General features: G+C 49.6%; 2 protein-coding genes across 2 annotated transcripts in view; one reads left to right on the top strand and one right to left on the bottom strand.

The window, feature by feature from the left end:
- Positions 1-23833, bottom strand: part of snd1 (staphylococcal nuclease and tudor domain containing 1) — a 326061-nt gene that overhangs the window by 175147 nt on the left and 127081 nt on the right. The window lies entirely within an intron of this gene.
- On the top strand, positions 868-6196 carry LOC124014113 (leucine-rich repeat-containing protein 4-like). The gene has a single exon (XM_046328832.1). The coding sequence runs from the start codon at positions 2801-2803 to the stop codon at positions 5627-5629; it is 2829 nt and encodes a 942-aa protein (XP_046184788.1). The 5' UTR covers positions 868-2800; the 3' UTR covers positions 5630-6196.

Raw genomic sequence — 23833 nt, 5'->3', positions numbered from 1 at the left:
GCCCCAGAGCACAGGCCTCGGTGTAACGCTCATTCTTTCGACAATAAACGCAAATCCAACCATCACCCCCGGTGTGAAAAAAACGCGACTTGTCAGTGAAGAGCGAGAGAGCGAGAGCGAGCGAGTCAGAAGGAGAGAGAAAGGGAAAGAGCGAGCAAGAGGGAGAGAGAGCGAAAGAGAGAGAACGAGAGAGAGAAAGAGACAGTAGATAGAGTAAAATCATTCATCAAAAAGAGGTATGTTTATCATCGAAATCAGAGTGACTCTTCTCTCTGTCCCTCTCTCTATCACTTCTCTGACCATATCTCCCACTTCTCTCTGTCCCTCTCTTCATCTCTCCCTCCCCCTTTCACTTCTTCGTCCCTCTCTCACTCTCTCTCCCTCTCACTTCTGTCCCCCTCTTAATCTCCCTCCCTCATTCACTTCTCTCTGTCCCTCTCTTTTTCACTTCCTCATTCTCTACCTCACTCAACAGTAGACCATCTCCCGCCATCCAGTCCTCAAAATGTCCCAGGGCGCACGGGTGCACGCGCACACACCCACGTCAGGCAGGATACACTCACTCTACATTGACCTTCTGACAGGACGGAGAGAGAGAGCGAGCGCGAGAGAGAGCAATGGGGGAGAGAAAAAAGATGAGTAGACAGGCAAACGAGGAGAGAGAGCAAGAGCAATGGCTTGAGTGAAACTGGAGAGAGAGAGAGAGAGAGAGAGAGAGAGAGAGAGAGAGAGAGAGAGAGAGAGAGAGAGAGAGAGAGAGAGAGAGAGAGAAAGAGAGAAAGAGAGAAAGAGAGAAAGAGAGAAAGAGAGAGAAAGAGAGAAAGAGAGAAAGAGAGAAAGAGAAAGAGAGAAAGAGAGAAAGAGTGAGAGAGAGAGAGAGAGAGAACGAAAGAAAGAGGGGGAGAGAGTGGATTAGTTAATGCACAAAAACACTGCATCAAACCAATGCACTGCTCCGAGCAGGATGCGTCAGCAGTACATTCACGTTTCCCACTCAAGGACAAAAGAGAAAGAGCAACAGAGTGAACAAGCGAATGAAAGAGAGAGAGTGAGAGCAAGCCTTGCACCACACTGGCACCAGAAAAACGTGCCGGAATAACCTGAGCAGCAGGATTAACACCAGGGCTGCAGGGGTTAAAATCGTGTTGCTGTGGGGACACGCTGCCGTTTTCTCCAGTTCACCTGGGAAGCGCTTTATTCTCCTCTAAACCAGGGAGCCAGAGAGAGAAACGAGGAGAAAGAGAGGACAGTGGAAGCTAACACAGTTGAGAGGCTTCGCGCTGGCACACACAAAGGACTGAGTGCTTTGAGCTTGGCCACTACCTCAGGACACTGCAGGGGCTGAGAAGAACGGGAGAGGGGGAGAGAGAGAAAGAGAACACATCCCCGCTCTCGCTCATCTGCTGCTACAGCGGATCTGTTTTCCTTATCGATGCTGCTATAACATTCACGCCTGTGCCCCACTCGGCTCTCTCTTGCCTCACTCTCCTATTCTGCCGCTCGGCTCTCTCTTGCTTCACTCTCCTATTCTGCCGCGCGGTGAAGAAGAAAAAGGGATTGAAAACAGGAACGAGAAAGAGACCGAGGGAGATGGTGCTTTAGCCTCTTTTTGCTGTGCTGATATTGCTGCTGAATCAACTCTACGCCCCCCCCAACCCTGCTACAAACCCCCACCCACCCTCTGAAGAAATTGACGGATTATTGGGAAGTGCGCGGGAGGCAGGCTGCAGCTGCTGTGTGTGTGTGTGTGTGTGAGCGCCGCTGCTGGCGAGCCGTGTGTGCGTGCTGCTGTGCTGGAGCGCAGAGCTAGTTAAGAGGAGAAATAAGCTAATGACCGCAGTGTGTGTCGCGTAGCCTTTTCAACCCTGCCGAGCGCTACAGAAATCAAGTGGACACGACGCGACACACAGAGAGAGAGGGTGGACTGACTGACCACCAAAAAATAGAAAGAGCCAAGGGAAAGGAAAGGGGGGGTCCCGCCCCCCCCCCCTCAAACAAAAGGGGAAGAAATTTGAAAGGACTGTGGAATTTTTCATTCTTCCTCCTTAACCCCCCCTCCCTCTACCCTGAAACCCCCACCCATTTTTCTTCTCTGCCTTGGGTTTTCAGAGTGCGGAGTGTGTGTGTCGGTGAGCACGCGTTTGTGCTATGGAGACTTGGAGAAGGCGTTCGGCGGAAACATCGAGCGGCGGATTCCAAGGACAAGCGGGAGAAGAGCAGCTGAGGGCGAGCGAGCGTGTACTGCTATAGGAGCCTGACTGGATTCCTACCCATCTAAAACACAAGCTTCGGATGGGCCTTCACATCTTTTCCTTCTTCAGATGATGTTCGCTTGTGTGGAATTATAAAAAAGGGGCCATTTTGGCAAAGAATCTTCACTTCATTTGCTTCTAACAGAGCAGAAAGAAAAGTCTTTATTTTTCTGCTCCTTGGATATATACCTGATTTAAACACTCTGATTGACAAACAATCTCGTAAGGACCTGTATAAAAAAAAAAGCTTGAGGTAGGTGTCTAGCATTTCCAACCCTATTTCAATCATCTCCATCTCCTATTATATAATTTTTTTTCTCTGTCTCTGAAACATTTAAGAGCAGTTGCCCTCCCCCCTCCAGTAGTGTCCATGGAAAAGAGAGCCAGAGTCTTGCTTAATCCTGGGTAGGGCCAGCCCTCTCCTCCCTCCCCTCTTTATACCTCAACCCCCCCCCCCCTCCCACTTTCGACCACCAACCCATTCAACCAACCGACACCCCCCCCAACCCTCTCCCCCGGACGATGCTGAATTATGAGCGTGCCACATCATGAGTCTCCTGGGGCGGGTAGCTGTGCGTCGAGCCACCCTGCTCTGTGTTGTGTTCCTGATGGCGCGAGCGTGGAGCAGCGCCTCTCTGGCTATGGCGGGGGCGGCAGCGCCAGGCCCTCAGGGCTGCCCACCGCAGTGCTCGTGTAGTAGCCAGCTGAGCAAAGTGGTGTGCACTCGGCGCGGCCTGACTCGCGTGCCCCCGGGCATCCCCGCCAACACGCGCCACCTCAACCTGATGGAGAATGCCATTGGAGAGGTGCAGGCCGACACCTTCCGACACCTGCACCACCTTGAGGTTCTGCAGCTGGGCCGCAATGCCATCCGGCAGATCGAGGTGGGCGCCTTCAATGGCCTCACCAGCTTAAACACGCTGGAGCTATTTGACAACCGGCTAACTGGGGTGCCCAGTGGTGCCTTTGAGTACCTGTCCAAGCTCAGGGAATTATGGCTGAGGAATAATCCCATCGAGAGCATCCCTTCGTATGCCTTCAACCGAGTGCCCTCGCTCATGCGTTTGGACTTGGGCGAGCTGCGCAAGCTGGATTTCATCTCCGATGGCGCCTTTGAGGGCCTGCACAACCTCAAGTACCTCAACCTGGGCATGTGCAACATCCGGGGGGAGATGCCCAATCTGAGCCCCCTGCTGGGCCTGGAGGAGCTGGAGATCTCGGAGAACCTCTTCTCCGAAATCAAGCCAGGCTCCTTCCGGGGCCTACGCTCACTCAAGAAGCTGTGGGTGATGAATTCACAGATTGGGATGATCGAGCGCAATGCCTTTGACGACCTGAGCTCGCTGGTGGAGCTCAACCTAGCCCACAACAACCTGAGCGCCCTGCCGCACGACCTGTTCTCCCCCCTCAGGTACCTGGTGGAGCTGCACCTCCACCACAACCCCTGGAACTGTGGCTGTGAAGCCCTGTGGCTGGCGCGATGGCTGCGAGAGTACATCCCTACCAATTCTACCTGCTGTGGCCGATGCCACGCGCCAGCCCACATGCGGGGCCGCCAGCTTGTGGAGTTGGACCGGGGGGAGACCGGCGTGCTGCAGTGCTCTGCCCCCTTCATAGGCGACGCGCCAAGAGACTTGAATATTTCGGCAGAGCGCGTAGCGGAGCTCCGTTGCCGGACTGCGCCAATGTCCTCGGTTCGGTGGCTGCTGCCCAATGGGACCGTCCTGACGCACGCCTCGGCCCACCAGCGGATCGCCGTGCTCAACGATGGCACACTCAACTTCTCCAATGTCCTTGCGGCTGACACAGGCACCTACACCTGCATGGTGTCCAACGCGGCCGGCAACTCAAACGCCTCGGCCTACCTCAACGTGAGCGCGGCTGAACTCAACACGTCCAACCTCAGCTACTTCACCACGGTGACCGTGGAAGTGCCGGGACCCACCACGGAGATGCCCAAGCCCACAACGAGCGCTCCTAACACTGGTAGGGGGGCTGGAGGAGAAGCAGCGGGAGGTGCGGTGGGCGCTGGCACCACCACCACCGCCTCGCCCTCCCTCTTTCAGCCAGTCTTCATCTCTACTCCCACCGTTCTGCTCCAGAACACCGAGGGCCAGCCAGGCGCCCGACCGTCCGCCGTTCCTGCCTCCAAGTCTGCCACGGTCAAGCCACCCGACACAGTCCCCAGCCTGGACGAGATGATGAAAACCACCAAGATCATCATCGGCTGCTTCGTAGCCGTCACGCTGCTGGCCGCCGTCATGCTCATTGCCTTCTACAAGCTGAGGAAGCGCCACCAGCAACGGAGCACAGTGGCAGCCGCCCGTACGGTAGAAATCATCCAGGTGGACGAGGAGGATCTACCGCCACCTGCTTCTGCTGCCAACCAGATACGAGACCACACGCTGCCCGAGATCCGAGACCACACGCTGCCCGAGATCCGAGACCACAACAGCATCCAAAAACTGGATTATATCAGCCACAAAACAGACTATGGCTTCCCCAAACCCAAAGCAGACTACAAGGGGGACTACACAATCCACATGCCCAAACCAGACTACATTATACATAAGCCCAAGGCTGAGTACACCACCTATAAACCAACCGTGGACTACACTACCCACAAATCTACAGTGGAATATAGCACCCACAAATCTACACCAGATTTTAGCCTTCATAGACCAAAGGCTGACTATAGCCCGTTCAGACCTGAATATAGCACTCACAAGCAGCCTAAAGCGGACTATAGCCCCTTCAAACCTGACTACAGTACTCACCCGAGAACACCTAAAGCAGATTATAGTCCCTTCAAACAGGATTATAGCAGTAGTACTCACCCGAGAACACCGAAAGCAGATTATAGCCCCTTCAAACCAGATTATGGCACTCATCCAAAACCCAAACCGGACTATAGCCCATTCAAACCTGACTACAGCACTCACCCACGACCTAAACCAGATTACAGCCCTTACAAACCTGACTACAGCACTCAGTCCAAATCCAAACCGGAGTACAGTACACACAAATCCAAACCCGACAACAGTCAATACAAATCCAAATCAGAACACACCCCCAAGGCCGCGCCGGACTACATGGTCTTCAAATCAGACTACAACAGCCCCCACAAACAGGACTATGGCAACCAGAAACCCAAAATGGATTCCAGTCCCCACAAAGCAGACCATCACAAGGTGGACTACCGCACCCTCAAGCCCAAATACAACACGTACAAGCCAGCAGGACATGGGGCTAAATGGACAGAGAACAACATTGGGAACTCTCTCCCTCGAACCTTGCCCAGCGCCATCACAAACCTCCCTGAGCCCTTTGTCATAAAAACTCACACCAAGGAGAAGGTTCAGGAGACTCAGATTTAAAGCCCCCCACACATCCCCCCTCCCCAGCCACGTCCAAATCCCCATAGCCACCCCTCTCTTCTCATAACTACATGCAATAGAATGCACAACGGGGGAAAAGACAGGAACTTTCTTTTTTTGTACAGAGTGCAAAACTTAAAAAGACTAAACATTTCTTGTTGTACATGCTTATAAATACATCTATATATGAAACTATTGAAAGTACCATGGACTGGTGATAGAGAAGCATATTATATTAAAAATAAATACATTGAAACTATTTTCTAACTTGTAACTTCTATTTAAAAAGACGAGTTGTTTAACATACGATCTTGACTTTGAGAAATGAGGGTGGACTTGTTCAAATAAAGAGGCATTCTGTGTGATTTTTAAACCAATGCTACAGAGAATGCAGTGAAAAGAGAAAAAACATTTATACTGAGAAGACTTTCTTTAAGAAAAAAAACATTCAAAAAAAGGTCAGTGTTGGATCTTTACAGGTTTATCTTGTAAAAGCACCATGAATTTGTATTGTGCCAAATGTTACAAATGCAATAAAAATGATTTTTGGAGAGAGAAAAAAGCAAACAGAGAGATGACGTTTTGTTCTCCTGGCGTACTGTAGCGAACAGCCAAACGCTTCAGACACTGCAGTAAGACTCTGCAGCTATACTTTAACCCTGCGTGTGCTGGGTGACTCACACAGAATCAATCACAGCACAGAAGTGCCTGCTGCTGTTTTTAATAACACTTGATATGCCCGTGTGTCAAGGCAGGTGGGGGGGAAGCTATGTTTAGTACGCATAACATTAGTCAATGACATGGTACTTAATCAAGGTGTGGCCCATTTCAAAGCGGGTACTAGATTTGTCCCATTTTCATGAAGTTCTCCAAATGCATAGAACCCACGAGAAAAGCTTTTAAAGGGCCTCTATTTAAACTGGGGTATTTGAAGTGCTCCCCAGTGATATGTATGAGACTGCACTGCTGTCATGTCAATGAATAATTGCATGTGTGTAAAGATATGAAGATGTAAGGTGTGATATGGTGTGCTAACTTGAGGGGGTTGTTTTCTATGTGCTTGACTTCGAGTGGTCAGAGAGGTGTTTTTCACTACCAGACTTGTAGATGCACGAGACAGACCCTGGTGATGTGAGCACACACACTTTCCTCTTGGCCCCCCAAACATCTCATTTCTCTTTTCATTGCATTCCCCCAGCTGTTGCGGCTTCATCAGTCAGCGACGGTTTTATGAGGACAAATGCTGTGGGTCTCGCCGTTAACTGTGCATTCTTCATCTTCAACAATCTCCCTCTCCATCTTAACATAGCCGTAGCTTAGCTCCCCCCTAGCCCTAACCTGGAGAGATGACATGTACACCAGGTCGTTAGCGTCTGTGGACGGCTCAAACTGGCTAACAGCGTGCGTTTTTTTTATAGAGCCGGTTGTTTTGACTATCGGTGTGACACGTACAGAACAGAGGCCTCTCTTTCTTTACCAAGACACACGCTGGCTTTCAGCGGGACGCCGGAGCATCAACAACCGGGCGACAGGGCCCCCGGCGCCACAGCTCATTAAAATGCAAGAAAAGAGAAAAAAAAAGATCAGACAATAACGGAACAAAAACAAATTGTGGGCATCTTATTAAGCAGTAAAAGGGAGTATTAATAGGAGCTGGTATCGACGACGAGGGCATATTGCTCACTGTGTCTGAGTGATTAAACTCTGATTGGTCTATAATTTACACAGCCTGGACGGACACACACCTCGTGATTAAAACTTCCCACAAAAATAAAAATAAATACTGGTGGCGAGGTAGTGTCACAGCAGCCCGGTCACCGGCCAAGCCCCAGCAGCCATTAGCAGTCACACACTGTCCCCTCTGTCAACGGTTTACGTAACCGAGGCGGTAATGGGAGGACGGTGCAAGATTGTCTCGGAGGGATCTGACTATTTCCTCTCTACTCCTATTTATTCGTGATCGAGAGAGAGGAGAGGAGGAGAGGAGAGAGGAGAGAGAGAGAGAGAGGAGAGGAGAGAGAGGAGAGGAGAGAGAGGAGAGGAGAGAGGAGAGGAGAGAGGAGAGGAGAGAGGAGAGGAGAGAGGAGAGGAGAGAGGAGAGAGAGGAGAAAGAGGAGAGGAGAGAGGAGAGAAGAGAGGAGAAAGAGGAGAGGAGAGAGGAGAGAGGAGAGGAGAGAGAGGAGAAAGAAAGGGAGGGAGGGAAAGGGGGAGTGGCTGATATACTCATCTTTGCGCTGCACCATGCAGTAAGAGCATAAGAGAGCAGAGATAGCAGAGAGAGAGAGAGCAGAGACAGCAGAGTTAGAGAGAGACAAAGCAGAGAGAGACAGAGCAGAGATAGCAGAGTTAGAGAGAGACAGAGCAGAGAGAGACAGAGCAGAGATAGCAGAGTTAGAGAGAGACAGAGCAGAGATAGAGAGATAGACAGAGCAGAGATAGCTGCGAGACAGAGCAGAGATAGCAGAGAGAGAGCAGAGATAGCAGAGAGAGAGAGACGGAGCAGAGATAGTAGAGCAGAGATAGCAGAGAGACAGAGCAGTTAGCAGAGAGAGAGATAGCAGAGAGAAAGAGACAGAGCAGAGATAGCAGAGAGACAGAGCAGAGATAGCAGAGAGAGAGAGACAGAGCAGAGAGAGAGAGAGCGCTGAGGCAGAGCAGAAATAGCAGCAGAGAGCTGAGGCAGCTTTTGATGTGTTTAACCTGCAGTCAGGGCCCGTCAGAGTGATGTGTGTATGTGGGGGTGGTGGTTCTGGGAATTTAGAGAGAGAGATGGAGGGGAGAGAGGGGGGCTTAGAGAGGGGCCCTTTCCAATCCAAAGAGACAGATTAGGAGGGGGGTTTGATACATACACACGCAAACTGATTAATATATCCTTCACACACACAAAGTTAAAATATCCCTGCCTCTCTCACACACTCAGACACATAGCCCACACAGATGCACACAACCATATGCACACTGCCACTGAGCTGATAAGCAGACTAAAAATCTCTCTTAAACCCAAATACTTAGAGAACCTGAATCGCACACACTGTCACTGATGCAAACATATCGCTGGCACACAAACAGTAACACACCCTTACACATACACAGCTCACAAACAAACAATCCCAGCCAGTTCACCTCACACAAAGCCATACATGTTGTGCCCATGCATGACCTTGTACCATCGACCCTTGAAGCCCCCCCCCCCCCCCCCCCAACTACCTATTGGGTTAAATTACAGGCTTCTGCAGTGCACTTTAGGCCAACGCTGGTCACTTAAGCAATGATCAGACATGATCAATTCAAAACGCGTCTCCCCCTATCTCTTTCTCTCGCTCCCTCTCCCCCTCTCTCAGTAACTCACGGCCTTAAGGGACTGTGTGTCAACATGCAGGTCTGGCTAAGGGACAGCATCTGACGGGCACTGTGGTTTGTCAAATCAACATTTCTTTGTCACATGCTTGGTAAACAGGTGTAGACTGACAGTGAAATGTGTGCGTTTGCTTTGTTGCATATGTGAGCATGCATATGCATGTGCCTGTGCGTGTATGTGCCCCTGTGTGCGTATGCATGTGGGTGTGTGTGTCAGCTGTGATTTGTGCTGTGGTTACTTCATGGGTAGGGACAGGGGGGGGGGGCTATGGCGACATGGGGGGGGAGCTTGGAAAACAAGCGTAGCCGCATCATCCAGTCCATTTAATCTCCATCGAGAGCCAGAATTTGTCATTGTTTCTCCGGTGTGATGGTTAGAGCAGGAAATTGGTTTGACAATGTGATAGTGTGTGAGAGCCACAATGTAGCATTCTTAATTGTCACTGGAGTGTGCTGAATGCAAGAGACAGTAGAGAGAGAGAGAGAGACAGAGAGAGAGAGAGAGAGAGAGACAGTAGAGACAGTAGAGAGAGAGAGACAGTAGAGACAGTAGAGAGAGAGAGACAGTAGAGACAGTAGAGAGAGAGAGACAGTAGAGACAGTAGAGAGAGAGAGACAGTAGAGACAGTAGAGAGAGAGAGAGAGAGAGAGAGAGAGACAGTAGAAAGAGAGAGCAAGAAAGAGAGAGAGAGAGACAGTAGAAAGAGAGAGCAAGAAAGAGAGAGAGAGAGAGATTAGAGAGAGAGAGACAGTAGAAAGAGAGAGCAAGAAAGAGAGAGAGAGAGAGAGAGAGAGAGAGAGAGAGAGAGAGAGAGAGAGAGAGAGAGAGAGAGAGAGAGAGAAGAAAGAGAGAGCAAGAAAGAGAGAGAGAGAGAGAGTAGAGAGAGAGAGTAGAGAGAGAGAGTAGAGAGTAGAGAGAGAGAGTAGAGAGAGAGAGTAGAGAGAGAGAGGAGAGAGAGAGAGTAGAAAGAGAGAGAGACCGAAGGAAAAATAAAGTAGAGAGGAGAGAGAGAAATGAAAAGTTTATCACAGCAGGAAAATAATCCTGCAGCAACAGACAATTATTATGTGGATTATAATTGGTCATTTTTGTAGGTGTTGATTTAAAAAAAGGCAAATCAAGTCTGACATTTTAAGGTGGAAATTACAGGAAAATTATCTGCATCAACAAAGTGATCAAATAAAGATAGCACATACACTATATACACAAAAGTATGTGGACAGGCCTTCAAATTCGTGGACTCTGGAGCAGTGGAAATGTGTTGTCTGGAGTGAATCTCGCTTCACCATCTGGCAGTCCAACGAACTAATCTGGGTTTGGCCGATGCCAAACCGATGCTACCTGACCGAATGCAGTGCCAACTGTAAAGTTTGGTGGAGGAGGAATAATGGTCTGGGGCTGTTTTTCATTGGTCGGGCTAGGCCCCTTAGTTCCAGTGAAGGAAAATCTTAACGCTACAGCATACATTGACATTCTAGACAATTCTGTACTTCTAAATTTGTGGCAACAGTTTGGGGAAGGCCCTTTGCTGTTTCAGAATGACAGTGCACAAAGTGAGGTCCATACAGAAATTTGTCAGTTTCTCGAGATTGGTTGTGGAAGAACTTGACTGGCCTTCACAGAGCCCTGACCTCAAGCCCATCGAACACCTTTGAGATGAAGTGGAACGCCAACTGCGAGCCAGGCCTAATCACCCAACATCAGTGGCCAATATCACTAATGCTCTTGTGGCTGAATTGAAGCAAGTCCCTGCAGCATACAGTACGTATGATGCTGTGCTTGTCTGTGGAGTTCTGTACTGTTTCTGTGTGCTCTACCTATGATATACCACAACATCCAATGTTGTTAGCTCACTGCAGCATAGCACAAAGCACAGTTGTGTAGCTGGACAACAAGAGGGGTCCTAGAGACAGTAGGTGTCTGTCCTGTGCTTTCTGTACTGAATTATATATCTCTGCTATACCACACCAATCTATACTGGAGTGGTTCTGTACTGAATTATATATTTCTGCTATACCACACCAATCTATACTAGAGTGGTTCTGTACTGAATTATATCTCTGCTATACCACACCAATCTATACTAGAGTGGTTCTGTACTGAATTATATCTCTGCTATACCACACCAATATATACTAGAGTGGTTCTGTACTGAATTATATCTCTGCTATACCACACCAATCAATACTGGAGTGGTTCTGTACTGAATTATATCTCTGCTATACCACACCAATCTATACTAGAGTGGTTCTGTACTGAATTATATCTCTGCTATACCACACCAATCAATACTGGAGTGGTTCTGTACTGAATTATATATCTGCTATACCACACCAATATATATAGTGGTTCTGGAGTGGTTCTGAATTATATATCTCTGAATACTATATATCTCTGCTATACCACACCAATATATACTGGAGTGGTTCTGTACTGAATTATATCTCTGCTATACCACACCAATATATACTGGAGTGGTTCTGTACTGAATTATACTATCTGAATTATATATTCTGCTATACCACACCAATATATACTGGAGTGGTTCTGTACTGAATTATATATGAATTATATCTCTGCTATACCACACCAATATATACTGGAGTGGTTCTGTACTGAATTATATCTCTGCTATACCACACCAATCTATACTGGAGTGGTTCTGTACTGAATTATATCTCTGCTATACCACACCAATCTATACTGGAGTGGTTCTGTACTGAATTATATATCTCTGCTATACCACACTAATATATACTGGAGTGGTTCTGTACTGAATTATATCTATCTGCTATACCACACCAATATATACTGGAGTGGTTTCTGTACTGAATATATATCTCTGCTATACCACACCAATATATACTAGAGTGGTTCTGTACTGAATTATATCTCTGCTATACCACACCAATATATACTGGAGTGGTTCTGTACTGAATTATATATCTCTGCTATACCACACCAATCTATACTGGAGTGGTTCTGTACTGAATTATATCTCTGCTATACCACACCAATCTATACTGGAGTGGTTCTGTACTGAATTATATATCTGGAGTGGTTCTGCTATACCACACTAATATATACTGGAGTGGTTCTGTACTGAATTATATCTCTGCTATACCACACTAATATATACTGGAGTGGTTCTGTACTGAATTATATTATATATAGTGGTTCTGTCTGCTATACCACACCAATATATACTGGAGTGGTTCTGTACTAAATTATATATCTCTGCTATACCACACCAATATATACTGGAGTGGTTCTGTACTGAATTATATATTCTGCTATACCACACCAATATATACTGGAGTGGTTCTGTACTGAATTATATATACTGGAGTGGTTCTGTACTGAATTATATCTCTGCTATACCACACCAATATATACTGGAGTGGTTCTGTACTGAGCTAACGTGGTCCCACCTAGTTAGCTAGTTGTTGGGGGCTGTCAGGCAGGCCGTGTCCAGGGCGACACAAACACCAGTCCTCCTCTGTCGGAAGGAAGCAGGTCTCGCTCTACTCCGTGCACTTCATTAGCGATCAATGAGGAAGCCATTTGGAAGGAGACGAGCATGTAGCATGCAGCGTGTCCGCCACAGCTCACAGAACCCTGACGGATGGAGAGGGAGGAAGAGAGAGAGGGGAGGGAGGGAGAAGCAGAAAGCTTGGTGGGGAGAGAAAAGGAGGGAATGGAGAGGGAGGAAAGAGAGGAGGGGAGGGAGGGAGAAGCAGAAAGCTTGGTGGGGAGAGAAAAGGAGGGAAGACAGAGAGAAGGGGGAGAGAAAAGAAAAGGGGAGAGAGCGAGCGAGAGAGAAACAGGAAAAGTAGAAGGGTAGAAAATCAGAAAAATGCAAAAGAGGAAAGGCGGAGGCAGAGAGAGTGAGAGAGAAGCAGGCAGAACAGGCCAATCAGCAGAAAGAAAGTGCAGGAGAAATGTGGTGGAGCAGGATAAGCATGTTGGTGAAATATTAAATGGAATAGAATAAACAAATATCAAAAGAGAGGAGGCAGAGCAGATAGAAAAGGAGAAGGGGAAAACAGACCGACAGGGAGAGAGAGCTAGAGAGATACGGAGCAAACAGAACATGATGAAAAAGTGCCAGCTAGATAGAACAGGGAAAGAATGAATTCTTTGATTGTGCCTGGAGGGCTGCACCAACTAGAGGTGTAGGGTGGGGGTGGGGCAGTATAGTACAATAGACAGGAAAAGCTGATAACCAGTAATGGACTGAACCACTGGTGAGCTTGGGACTATAACGGTTCTATCTGCAAAAATATAGTTCTGAACCCTCATTGGTTTAAATGGTGTCAGCAATTTTTATATTGTATTATTTTGAACTATATACACAAAGAACATTGAACAGAACAAGGCTATAGTCCCCACAAGCTCTCTCACTAGGGGGCGGAGGGGGGAAGTAAATGGTAGGTACTAGGGGTTGTGTGTAGTTCTCGGGGTTGTGTATGGTTGTAGGGGTTGTGTGTAGTTGTAGGGGTTGTGTGTGTGTGGTTGTAGGGGTTGTGTGTGCGTGGTTGTAGGGGTTGTGTGTGCGTGGTTGTAGGGGTTGTGTGTAGTTGTAGGGGTTGTGTGTGTGTGGTTGTAGGGGTTGTGTGTGCGTGGTTGTAGGGGTTGTGTGTGCGTGGTTGTAGGGGTTGTGTGTAGTTGTAGGGGTTGTGTGTGTGTGGTTGTAGGGGTTGTGTGTGCGTGGTTGTAGGGGTTGTGTGTGCGTGGTTGTAGGGGTTGTGTGTGCGTGGTTGTGTGTGGTTGTAGGGGTTGTGTGTGGTTGTAGGGTTGTGTGTGGTTGTAGGGTTGTGTGTGGTTGTGTGTGGTTGTAGGGTTGTGTGTGGTTGTAGGGTTGTGTGTGGTTGTGTGTGGTTGTAGGGTTGTGTGTGGTTGTGTGTGGTTGTAGGGTTGTGTGTGGTTGTAGAGGTTGTGTGTGGTTGTAGAGGTTGTGTGTGGTTGTGTGTGGTTGTAGGGTTGTGTGTGGTTGTGTGTGGTTGTAGGGTTGTGTGTGGTTGTGTGTAGTTGTAGGGTTGTGTGTGGTTGTGTGTAGTTGTAGGGTTGTGTGTGGTTGTGTGTGGTTGTAGGGTTGTGTGTGGTTGTGTGTGGTTGTAGAGGTTGTGTGTGGTTGTAGAGGTTGTGTGTGGTTGTAGAGGTTGTGTGTGGTTGTAGGGTTGTGTGTGGTTGTAGGGTTGTGTGTGGTTGTAGGGGTTGTGTGTGGTTGTAGGGGTTGTGTGTGGTTGTGTGTGGTTGGTTCTTCTATCTTTGTGGGATTTTAGAACAAGGAAAAGGCTCTCTCGTGGGGACATATCCCATGAGGACAAAGACTACTTTAAGTTTAGGGGTTAGGTTACGGGTTACGGGTTAAGGTTAGGAGAAATAGGATTTTGAATGTAAATTAATTGTTGACCCACATGAGGATAGAGGAACATAGCGTGCTGGTCCATTCTAACGACCAAACAATGTGTTCATGAAATAACAGCTCCTCAAATATTTACTTACTGCATTACTTATTCCATTTGCTATCTAGGCTATATGATTCAATATCTTTCTATATGATTCAATATATTTCTATATATGATTCTATAGACAAGGTGGGGTATGACTCAATAGGGTCCTAGTTATTGGAATATAACAGGTCGTTAGAGTTCAATTTATTCCAAATGGCACAAGGGAAATGATAGACAAACGTTCTACTACCAAGGATTAGACTATAGACCAACATTTTATAACTATTCTATAAAACATGAAATAAACATTCTTTAATACTATAATGAATGACAACCTTTAAAACAACACGTGATGACTCAGGGCCTACCTGTTCATAACAGTTGCATGAATGACACTCAAACAACAAGCTCTTCTATGAGAACGCCTGGCTGCACGCCGTGGCTGTGAGTCAACGTGACTCAACGATGTTGTTGGGAGTAAAAGCCAATTACTGATGGCTACACACTATAATAGGTTGACATGATGAGTTGTTGCTGTGTGTGAGGATCCCTGCTAGTGTGTGTGTGTGTGTGTGTGTGTGTGTGTGTGTGTGTGTGTGTGTGTGTGTGTGTGTGTGTGTGTGTGTGTGTGTGTGTGTGTGTGTGTGTGTGTGTGTGTGTGTGTGTGTGTGTGTGTGTGTGTGTGGTAGGGAGTTGAGGCCTAGGGAACAAGCGGTTGCGTAAGGAAAGAGGAAGAGACTGACTTGTTTTTCTGAGGTGTGTTTTAACAGATGGGGCCGTATTGATTGATTTTCATTGGTTCACTGTCAGGCTTGTGCTTTGATTGCTTGTTAAAGAATTCAATAGAAACATATCTCAACAGCAATGCCAACAGGCGAGCCTTTAAAGGACACCATCAAACCATATTCAATCTGGAAGATCAGGCTCCTGTAACTAGAAACAATTTCAAATCCAATTTAACCTGACTGTTACTGTTACCAACCTAGTTGCATGTGAACCAGTAGTGGTCCTGGAGGGAGACTTTATTGGAAGGTGAAAAACAGTGGGTTTCCGCTGGCCAGAGACAATGGAAGAGTGTTTTTATGACCTCTGCTTATCGTAGGGAGCTGTCAGGGTAGACCGTCTCTCTCTCTCACACACACAGTTCATTCCGGAATCTACAATGAATTTGTCCATACACTCCCCCTCTACTCTCCTTGTACCACATTAGCATGGATGTTCACGGTACTCTCTGTGCCCCCTGCTTTAGCAGAATGGATTTTCCACTGTTGTTGTTAGCTACCGCTGCTGCCTCTGCCACCACCGTGCTGCCGCTGCTAGTGCGGCCACTGCTAGTGCGGCCGCTGCTAGTGCGGCCGCTGCTAGTGCGGCCGCTGCTAGTGCGGCCGCTGCTAGTGCGGCCACTGCTAGTGCGCCACCACCGCCGCTGCTAGTGCTGGCTAGTGCGCTGCTAGTGCGGCTAGTGCGGCCGCTGCTAGTGCGGCCACTGCTAGTGCGGCCACTGCTAGTGCGGCCACTGCCACCACCGTACTACCGCTGCTAGTGCTGCCACTGCTAGTGCGGCCACTGCTAGTGCGGCCACTGCTAGTGCGGCCACTGCTAGTGCGGCCACTGCTAGTGCGGCCACTGCTAGTGCGGCCACTGCTAGTGCGGCCACTGCTAGTGCGGCCACTGCTAGTGCGGCCACTGCTAGTGCGGCCACTGCCACCACCGTACTACCGCTGCTGTTCTGCAGGGCCATCCATTTCACCACATGTCATTTAGGAAGCAGAGAGAGAAAGAGCGAGCGAGAGACACACTGGGAAAGAGAAGGGCCCCTTTGGTAGCTACACACATTTTAAATACGACCCACAGGGGCTGTGGGGTTTGTGAAGCAGAGCGTATCGGAGTGAACAGATGACTCTGGGTCAGAGGAGAAGGGCAAAAAAAACAAACAACGACTTCATTTGGAGCAGTTTTTGAGCGGTAGGGAGTTCTTCTGACAAAACGCCTCCTACAGTGCTAGCAATCTACTTCAAAGTTGGCATGCTAAGAGGAGAAAAAATGTTTTAACAAGGTAGCTACATAAGTCAGTGTGTTATAAAAAGGTATTCTGATTCAATGTGTCAGAGTTAGGGACGAATCAGCACAGTGCTTCCTGCAAGGAAGAAAAGAGGGAGAGACAGAGCGAGTGAGACAGAGAGAGCGAGAGGGAGCCGGGAGAGAGAGAGCGAGAGCGAGCCGGGGAGAGAGAGAGAGAGCGAGAGCGAGCCGGGGAGAGAGAGAGAGAGCGAGAGCGAGCCGGGGAGAGAGCGAGAGCGAGCCGGGGAGAGAGAGAGAGCGAGCCGGGGAGAGAGAGAGAGCGAGCCGGGGAGAGAGAGAGAGCGAGCCGGGGAGAGAGAGAAAGGGAGCCGGGGAGAGAGCGAGAGGGAGCCGGGGAGAGAGCGAGAGGGAGCCGGGGAGAGAGAGAGAGCGAGAGGGAGCCGGGGAGAGAGAGAGAGCGAGAGGGAGCCGGGGAGAGAGAGAGAGCGAGAGGGAGCCGGGGAGAGAGAGAGAGCGAGAGGGAGCCGGGGAGAGGGAGAGAGCGAGAGGGAGCCGGGGAGAGAGAGAGAGCGAGAGGGAGCCGGGGAGAGAGAGAGAGCGAGAGGGAGCCGGGGAGAGAGAGAGAGCGAGAGGGAGCCGGGGAGAGAGAGAGAGAGAGAGCGAGAGAGAGAGAGAGAGAGAGAGAGAGAGAGCGAGAGAGCGAGAGAGCGAGAGAGAGAGAGAGAGAGAGAGAGAGAGAGAGAGAGAGAGAGAGAGAGAGAGAGAGAGAGAGAGAGAGAGAGAGAGAGAGAGAGAGAGAGAGGGAGAGAGAGAGAGAGAGAGAGAGAGAGAGAGAGAGAGAGAGAGAGAGAGAGAGAGAGAGAGAGAGCGAGAGAGAGAGAGAGGGAGAGAGAGAGAGAGAGAGAGAGAGAGAGAGAGAGAGAGAGAGAGAGAGAGAGAGAGAGAGGGAGCCGGGGAGAGAGAGAGCGAGAGGGAGCCGGGAGAGGGAGAGAGAGAGAGAGCGAGAGAGGGAGCCGGGGAGAGAGAGAGAGAGCGAGAGGGAGCCGGGGAGAGAGAGAGAGAGCGAGAGGGAGCCGGGGAGAGAGAGAGAGAGCGAGAGGGAGCCGGGGAGAGAGAGAGAGAGCGAGAGGGAGCCGGGGAGAGCGAGCGCGAAAGGGAGCCGGAGGGAACCGGAGCAAGAGTGCTGGAGGGAACCGAAACGAGAGCGACAGAGGGAGAGCGACGGAGGGAGAGCGACGGAGGGAGAGCGACTGAGGGAGAGCGACGGGGGGAGAGCGACGGAGGGAGAGCGACGGAGGGAGAGCGACGGAGGGAGAGCGACGGAGGGAGAGCGAGGGAGGGAGAGCGAGGGAGGGAGAGCGAGGGAGGGAGAGGGAGGGAGAGAGGGAGGGAGGGAGAGGAGGAGGGAGGGAGCGGGAGGGAGGAGAGCGAGGGAGGGAGGAGAGCGAGGGAGGGAGGGAGAGCGAGGGAGGGAGAGCGAGGGAGGGAGCGAGGGAGGGAGAGCGAGGGAGGGAGAGCGAGGGAGGGAGAGCGAGAGGGAGAGCGAGGGAGGAGAGCGAGGGAGGGAGAGCGAGGGAGAGCGAGGGGGAGAGCGACGGAGGGAGGGAGAGCGGAGGGGGGGAGCGCGGAGGGAGGAGAGCGAGGGAGGGGGAGAGCGAGGGGAGCGCGGAGGGAGGGAGAGGGGAGAGCGACGGAGGGAGGGAGAGCGAGGGAGAGCGACGGAGGGAGGGAGAGCGAGGGAGAGCGACGGAGGGAGGGAGAGCGACGGAGGAAGAGCGAGGGAGAGCGACGGAGGAAGAGCGAGGGAGAGCGACGGAGGAAGAGCGAGGGAGAGCGACGGAGAGGAGAGCGAGGGAGAGCGACGGAGGGAGAGCGACGGAGGGAGAGCGACGGAGGGAGAGGAGAGAGAGCGACGGAGGGAGAGCGAGGGAGAGCGACGAGGAGAGCAAGGGAGGGAGAGCGGAGGGGGGAGAGCGAGGGAGAGCGAGGGAGGGGGAGGGAGGGAGAGCGAGGGAGGGAGAGCGAGGGAGAGGAGGGGGGGGAGAGCAAGGGAGAGCGAGGGAGGGGGGAGAGCGAGGGAGAGCGAGGGAGGGGGGAGAGCGAGGGAGAGCGAAGGAGAGGGAGAGCGAGGGAGGGAGGGGGAGGGGAGAGCGAGGGAGGGAGAGCGAGGGAGAGCGGAGGGAGAGCGAGGGAGGGAGAGCGAGGGAGGGAGAGCGGAGGGAGAGCGAGCGACGGAGGGAGAGCGGCGGAGGGAGAGGACGGAGGGAGAGCGACGGAGGGAGAGCGACGGAGGGAGAGCGACGGAGGGAGAGCGGCGACGGAGGGAGAGCGGCGACGGAGGGAGAGCGGCGACGGAGGGAGAGCGGCGACGGAGGGAGAGCGGCGACGGAGGGAGAGCGGCGACGGAGGGAGAGCGGCGACGGAGGGAGAGCGGCGACGGAGGGAGAGCGACGGAGGGAGAGCGGCGACGGAGGGAGAGCGGCGACGGAGGGAGAGCGACGGAGGGAGAGCGACGGAGGGAGAGCGTCGGAGGGAGAGCGTCGGAGGGAGAGCGTCGGAGGGAGAGCGTCGGAGGGAGAGCGTCGGAGGGAGAGCGTCGGAGGGAGAGCGTCGGAGGGAGAGCGTCGGAGGGAGAGCGTCAGAGCAAGACAGAGAGAGCGAGCGAGACAGAGCAAGACAGAGAGAGGGAGGGAGACGGAGAGACACAGAGAGACAAAGCGACAGAGAGCGCGAGAGAGAGCACGAGAGAGGGGTGGAGGTGTTAAAGAGGAATAAAATGGAGTATGGCTTTGAAATAGAACGGTAAAGAGCTGTGTACTCGTTTTCTAGGTTGTTGAACCCATTTAGATTCACATTATCATGTGTTCTCCGATAACGCTGAGGCAAATAGGAATATGCTTTCAAATGGAAATACAGCTAGAAAAGACATTAACAGGGGAAAACTGTAACTGTGTTACTTCAGCTTCGGAGGCAGTTTATGTTCACTACAGATTATACAATGACCTGTGTGATCACTTGTAGGACTTATATGGCGCACTACAGTGTGTGTGTGTGTGTGTGTGTGTGTGTGTGTGTGTGTGTGTGTGTGTGTGTGTGTGTGTGTGTGTGTGTGTGTGTGTGTGTGTGTGTGTGTGTGTGTGTGTGTGTGTGTGTGTGTGTGTGTGTGTGTGTGTGTGTGTGTGTGTGTGTGTGTGTGTGTGTGTGTGTGTGTGTGTGTCTACCACTCCAACAGCAATAGTTCAATGGGGTCAGCTGTCGCTGTAGCCTTCCACGATCAATATGAAACCTCTCTGCAGAAGCCTGTGATATACTAACCAATGCATCATGGGCAACAGAGTATTTTCTCTCTCTCTCTTACAGTTTTCTGCACTTATTATTTAGTGGGGCCATTTAGAAAACTATTGCACTGTGCATAATTACTTAATGTAAATGTGGTAAAAAGATGGATTCCGATCCAATATATTAAGATATAGCAAGTAGAGTGCTTATCTGAGATTCATAGGCAAGCTTTTATGAGCAGGGCCTAGGCGCCGGTCCCAGTTCCTAGTTTTAAATCGACCCCAAATAAATGCAGCCTTGAAAACTGCCCGTTTAAAATACAGCTAATACTTCATTTAAACTGTGTGTGTGAGCCAGGAGAACAAAAACGCCTATATGTAATGATCACAGACTTGGCTTTCATGTTCTCATTCGGAAGGCCAATAGAACGGTAGTGTGCACTTTGACAATAAAGCACTCCGGACAGCAAACATGCACACTTGCAGATTACTGCTAAAGAGTGCTGAGAGTGAGCGTTTACTGCTGAAAAATAGACCAAGTTCAGAATGCAGCAAAACTAATAGTAGGATTAAACAGCACATTAGTGTTTCTAGGTCCAAATGTGCAGTGTGTTTAGATTAGTTGCAGACTAGTTGTAAAGATCAGAAACAAGTTTATACCCTCAATCCCTCTTATCCCGACGAATGGACATGGATGCACACACACAGCTGGGTATTTGTGTGGGAGGCCTGATGTTCTTTTCCATGCCTCAGAAGGGATTTAACCCCAGTGAAGGGCATTCTAACAGTGTTTGTACACGTGAGATGTAGACCTGGCAGAGTGTGAGGCTTTAAGTTGACCCTCTCTCTCTCTCTCTCTCTAAGACGAGTCAGGAAGTGATTCTGGACAACACCCACAATCCCAGAGTATAATAATATAGAACGAACATGGTCATTCAGGACACTTATTCAAAGCAATTCCGAGCCAAGACATTAACTCAATTTACAGTTAACTGCCAAAATAAAGGAAACACTTGACTGAATGAGGGGTACAAAGTATATTGAAAGCAGGTGCTTCCACAGAGGTGTGGTTCCTGAGTTAATTAAGCAATTAACATCCCATCATGCTTAGGGTCATGTATAAAAATGCCCAGTTGCCCATTATTTTGTCTACCATGGCTAGAAGAAGAGATCTCAGTGACTTTGAAAGAGGGGACTCATAGGAACATAGAGGGTTTAAAGGGTGGGTGGGTGGGTGGGTGTGTCAGTCACCAGATCTCAACCCAATTGGAACACTCCTGATTCTGGAGCGGTGCCTCAGTTTTTGCACCATGAACAAAACACCAGATGATGGAATTTCTTGTGGAAGAATGGTGTCACATCCCTCCAATAGAGTTCCAGACACCTGTAGAATCTATGACAAGGCACATTGAAGCTGTTCTGGCCTGTGGTGGCCCAACGCCTTATTAAGACACTATGTTGGTGTTTCCTTTATTTTGGCAGTTACCTTTATGTGACCTGTGTGGGAATAACATTCACAACCCTGGTGTTACCAACCCTACACTCTTACACACTGAGCAACTTGAGCAGGTGAGAGTGAGCATCAAAATGCATAACAAATACCAAGTGCAAATACAGATTGTTTAAAGAATCCCACTGAGGGAGGAAGGTTTACTCCCCTGTAGGGGGCACTACTAATTAGACACCGCTCCTCGCTTGTACTGTCGCTCCCTCGGTCTCCCTCGGTCTCTCTATCCATCTGTGACCGTCTAATTAAATAGGAGGGAGCTGGGAACATCAAAGCTGGTGTGTGTGAGAACAACAGTCAAGGTATTCTTTGAGCTGGACCATTTTAATAGTCCTTTGTCTTTTCCAATCACAGAGGGGCCCTAGAGAGGGAGAGAGAGCGCCAGGGCTTTCTAATATCCCCCCGTCGTTTGGTTATTCACACACACACACACACACACACACACACACACACACACACACACACACACACACACACACACACACACACACACACACACACACACACACACACACGAGGGGAGAGCTCTGATGTGCTTCTGTGCTTGGAGGTGCGTCTTGACTGGCAGTTGAACCTGTACACTGTGTTTTTAGTGTGCATTGTTACATAAGCAGCAAATTAGGATTCCTTGAAATACCAACAACCATCTCCAACTGTTTTCGACTAGCTGGAGTGCTGCCAATCCCTTTCATTTGGAGTAGCGTATCATATTGCTTCTGACCCTAAACTTCCAAACACTCCACAAACAAACACTCCTGCCAATAGAAGGTTTAATGATGGATGGTTTACTTGTCTTTGGGAGGAGCCGGGTAGCTCCAGTGAACCAACACACCCCCTGTGGTGACTATTGATAAAGGTACTGAGCGCCTGCTGGGGAGACTGAGGGGAGACCAATGGAGGAGTGGAAAAAAACAGTGGCATGGGGAGAGACAATGCTTTGGGTTAAACATGACAAATATACTAGGTTCAACAATGTTTATACTGAACAAATAAACGCAACATGCAACAATTTCAAAGATTTGACTTGAGTTACAGTTCTTAAGGAAATCATGCTAATTGAACACTCCCTCAAAACTTGAGACTTCTGTGGCATTGTGTTGTGTGACTAAACTGCGCAGTTTAGAGTGGACTTTTGTTGTCCCCGGCCCAAGGTGTACCTATGTAATGATCATGCTGTTTAATCAGCTTCTTGATATGCCACACCTGTCAGGTGGATGGATTATCTTGACAAAGGATAAAATGCTCACTTACCAACATGTTAACACATTTGTGCACACAATTTGAGAATAATAAGCTTTTTGTGCAAATGGAAACTTTCTGGGGTCTTTTATTTCAACTCATGGAACAACACCTTACATGTTGTGCTTATATTTTTGTTCAGTGTAGCATCCACTGTGATTGCTCAGGGAAAGTCAACCAGGGCAGCTACTAGTTCGAACAATTAATAATGTGAGGATGACCATGCAGGACAGGTACAGCATCTGAACATACAGGACAGGTACAGCATCTGAACATGCAGGACAGGTACAGCATCTGAACATGCAGGACAGGTACAGCATCTGAACATACAGGACAGGTACAGAATCTGAACATGCAGGACAGGTGAAAACAATGGGCCAGAAAGCTTAATTCACCTACCAAGCTCTTTTAGCTGTCTACAATGTGTAGTTGGGAGAGAGTCAACGTATGGCTAAGGGGTGACACTCGTTCCCTGACAGTGGGGAGGGAGGGGTGAGGGGAGAGGAGGTCACATCAGACGACTTGGCCAAGACCTAGCCTCCTACTCTGCTGGCAGCGCAGGAACAAAATGTTAGATCAAAGTAATACATCTAGTATGGCTTCACTAGCATTGTTTCAGGAGATAACTCTCTCTCTCTGTGTGAAGAGTGTGTCATCTCGCAGCCAAAATGACAACTGGCACGAAGGGACAGAGGAACAATATGGAGTAAATCGACACCTGTGTGTAGTGTGTGTGCGTGTGTGAGTGCGGTGCAATGACTGTGTCCTGTCTACCACTGTGTACCAGCCAACTGCAGAGGCTGATAGAAAAGCTGACAATATGTCTCTTTGGTTCAATGTTCCAGATACACAAAAGCAATATTTCACACCATCACCATATATGGTGTACCTTCCTGACTCTCTTAGTAGACTGGAAAACAATCTGTGGCCCAACTCTAAGACACATCAAAGGCCTGAGGCTAATCACAACGGACAGTAACGCTGCTATTTGGATTGGTCTGCACCTCTGTCCTCCACAGCGAAGATGCTGTAGAACATCCATACGAGGTGTGAATAAGCTCCATTCCAGCGAGGCAGTAGAGGCTGTAGTAGCAGGCTGGCAGGAGGGGTAATACATGCACCCATCTTAATATGCACATCAGAGTAATTGAGCACAAATGTCAACAGCAGGAATATTTTCACTCCTCTATATATTTTTACGGGGTCTTTTTTACAACAATCAGGATACTGATGTGGGTGACAAGAGATAGGGACAGCGACAGGGTATGACAGGTGTGTGTGGAGTTAGGTTTGTGTGACTACACTGAGTGTACAAAACATTAAGAACACCTGCTCTATCCATGA

Source organism: Oncorhynchus gorbuscha, linkage group LG25 (genome assembly GCF_021184085.1).
Source record: "Oncorhynchus gorbuscha isolate QuinsamMale2020 ecotype Even-year linkage group LG25, OgorEven_v1.0, whole genome shotgun sequence".
NCBI classification, from domain to species: Eukaryota; Metazoa; Chordata; class Actinopteri; order Salmoniformes; family Salmonidae; genus Oncorhynchus; species Oncorhynchus gorbuscha.
This window is presented reverse-complemented; position numbering and strand designations above follow the sequence as displayed.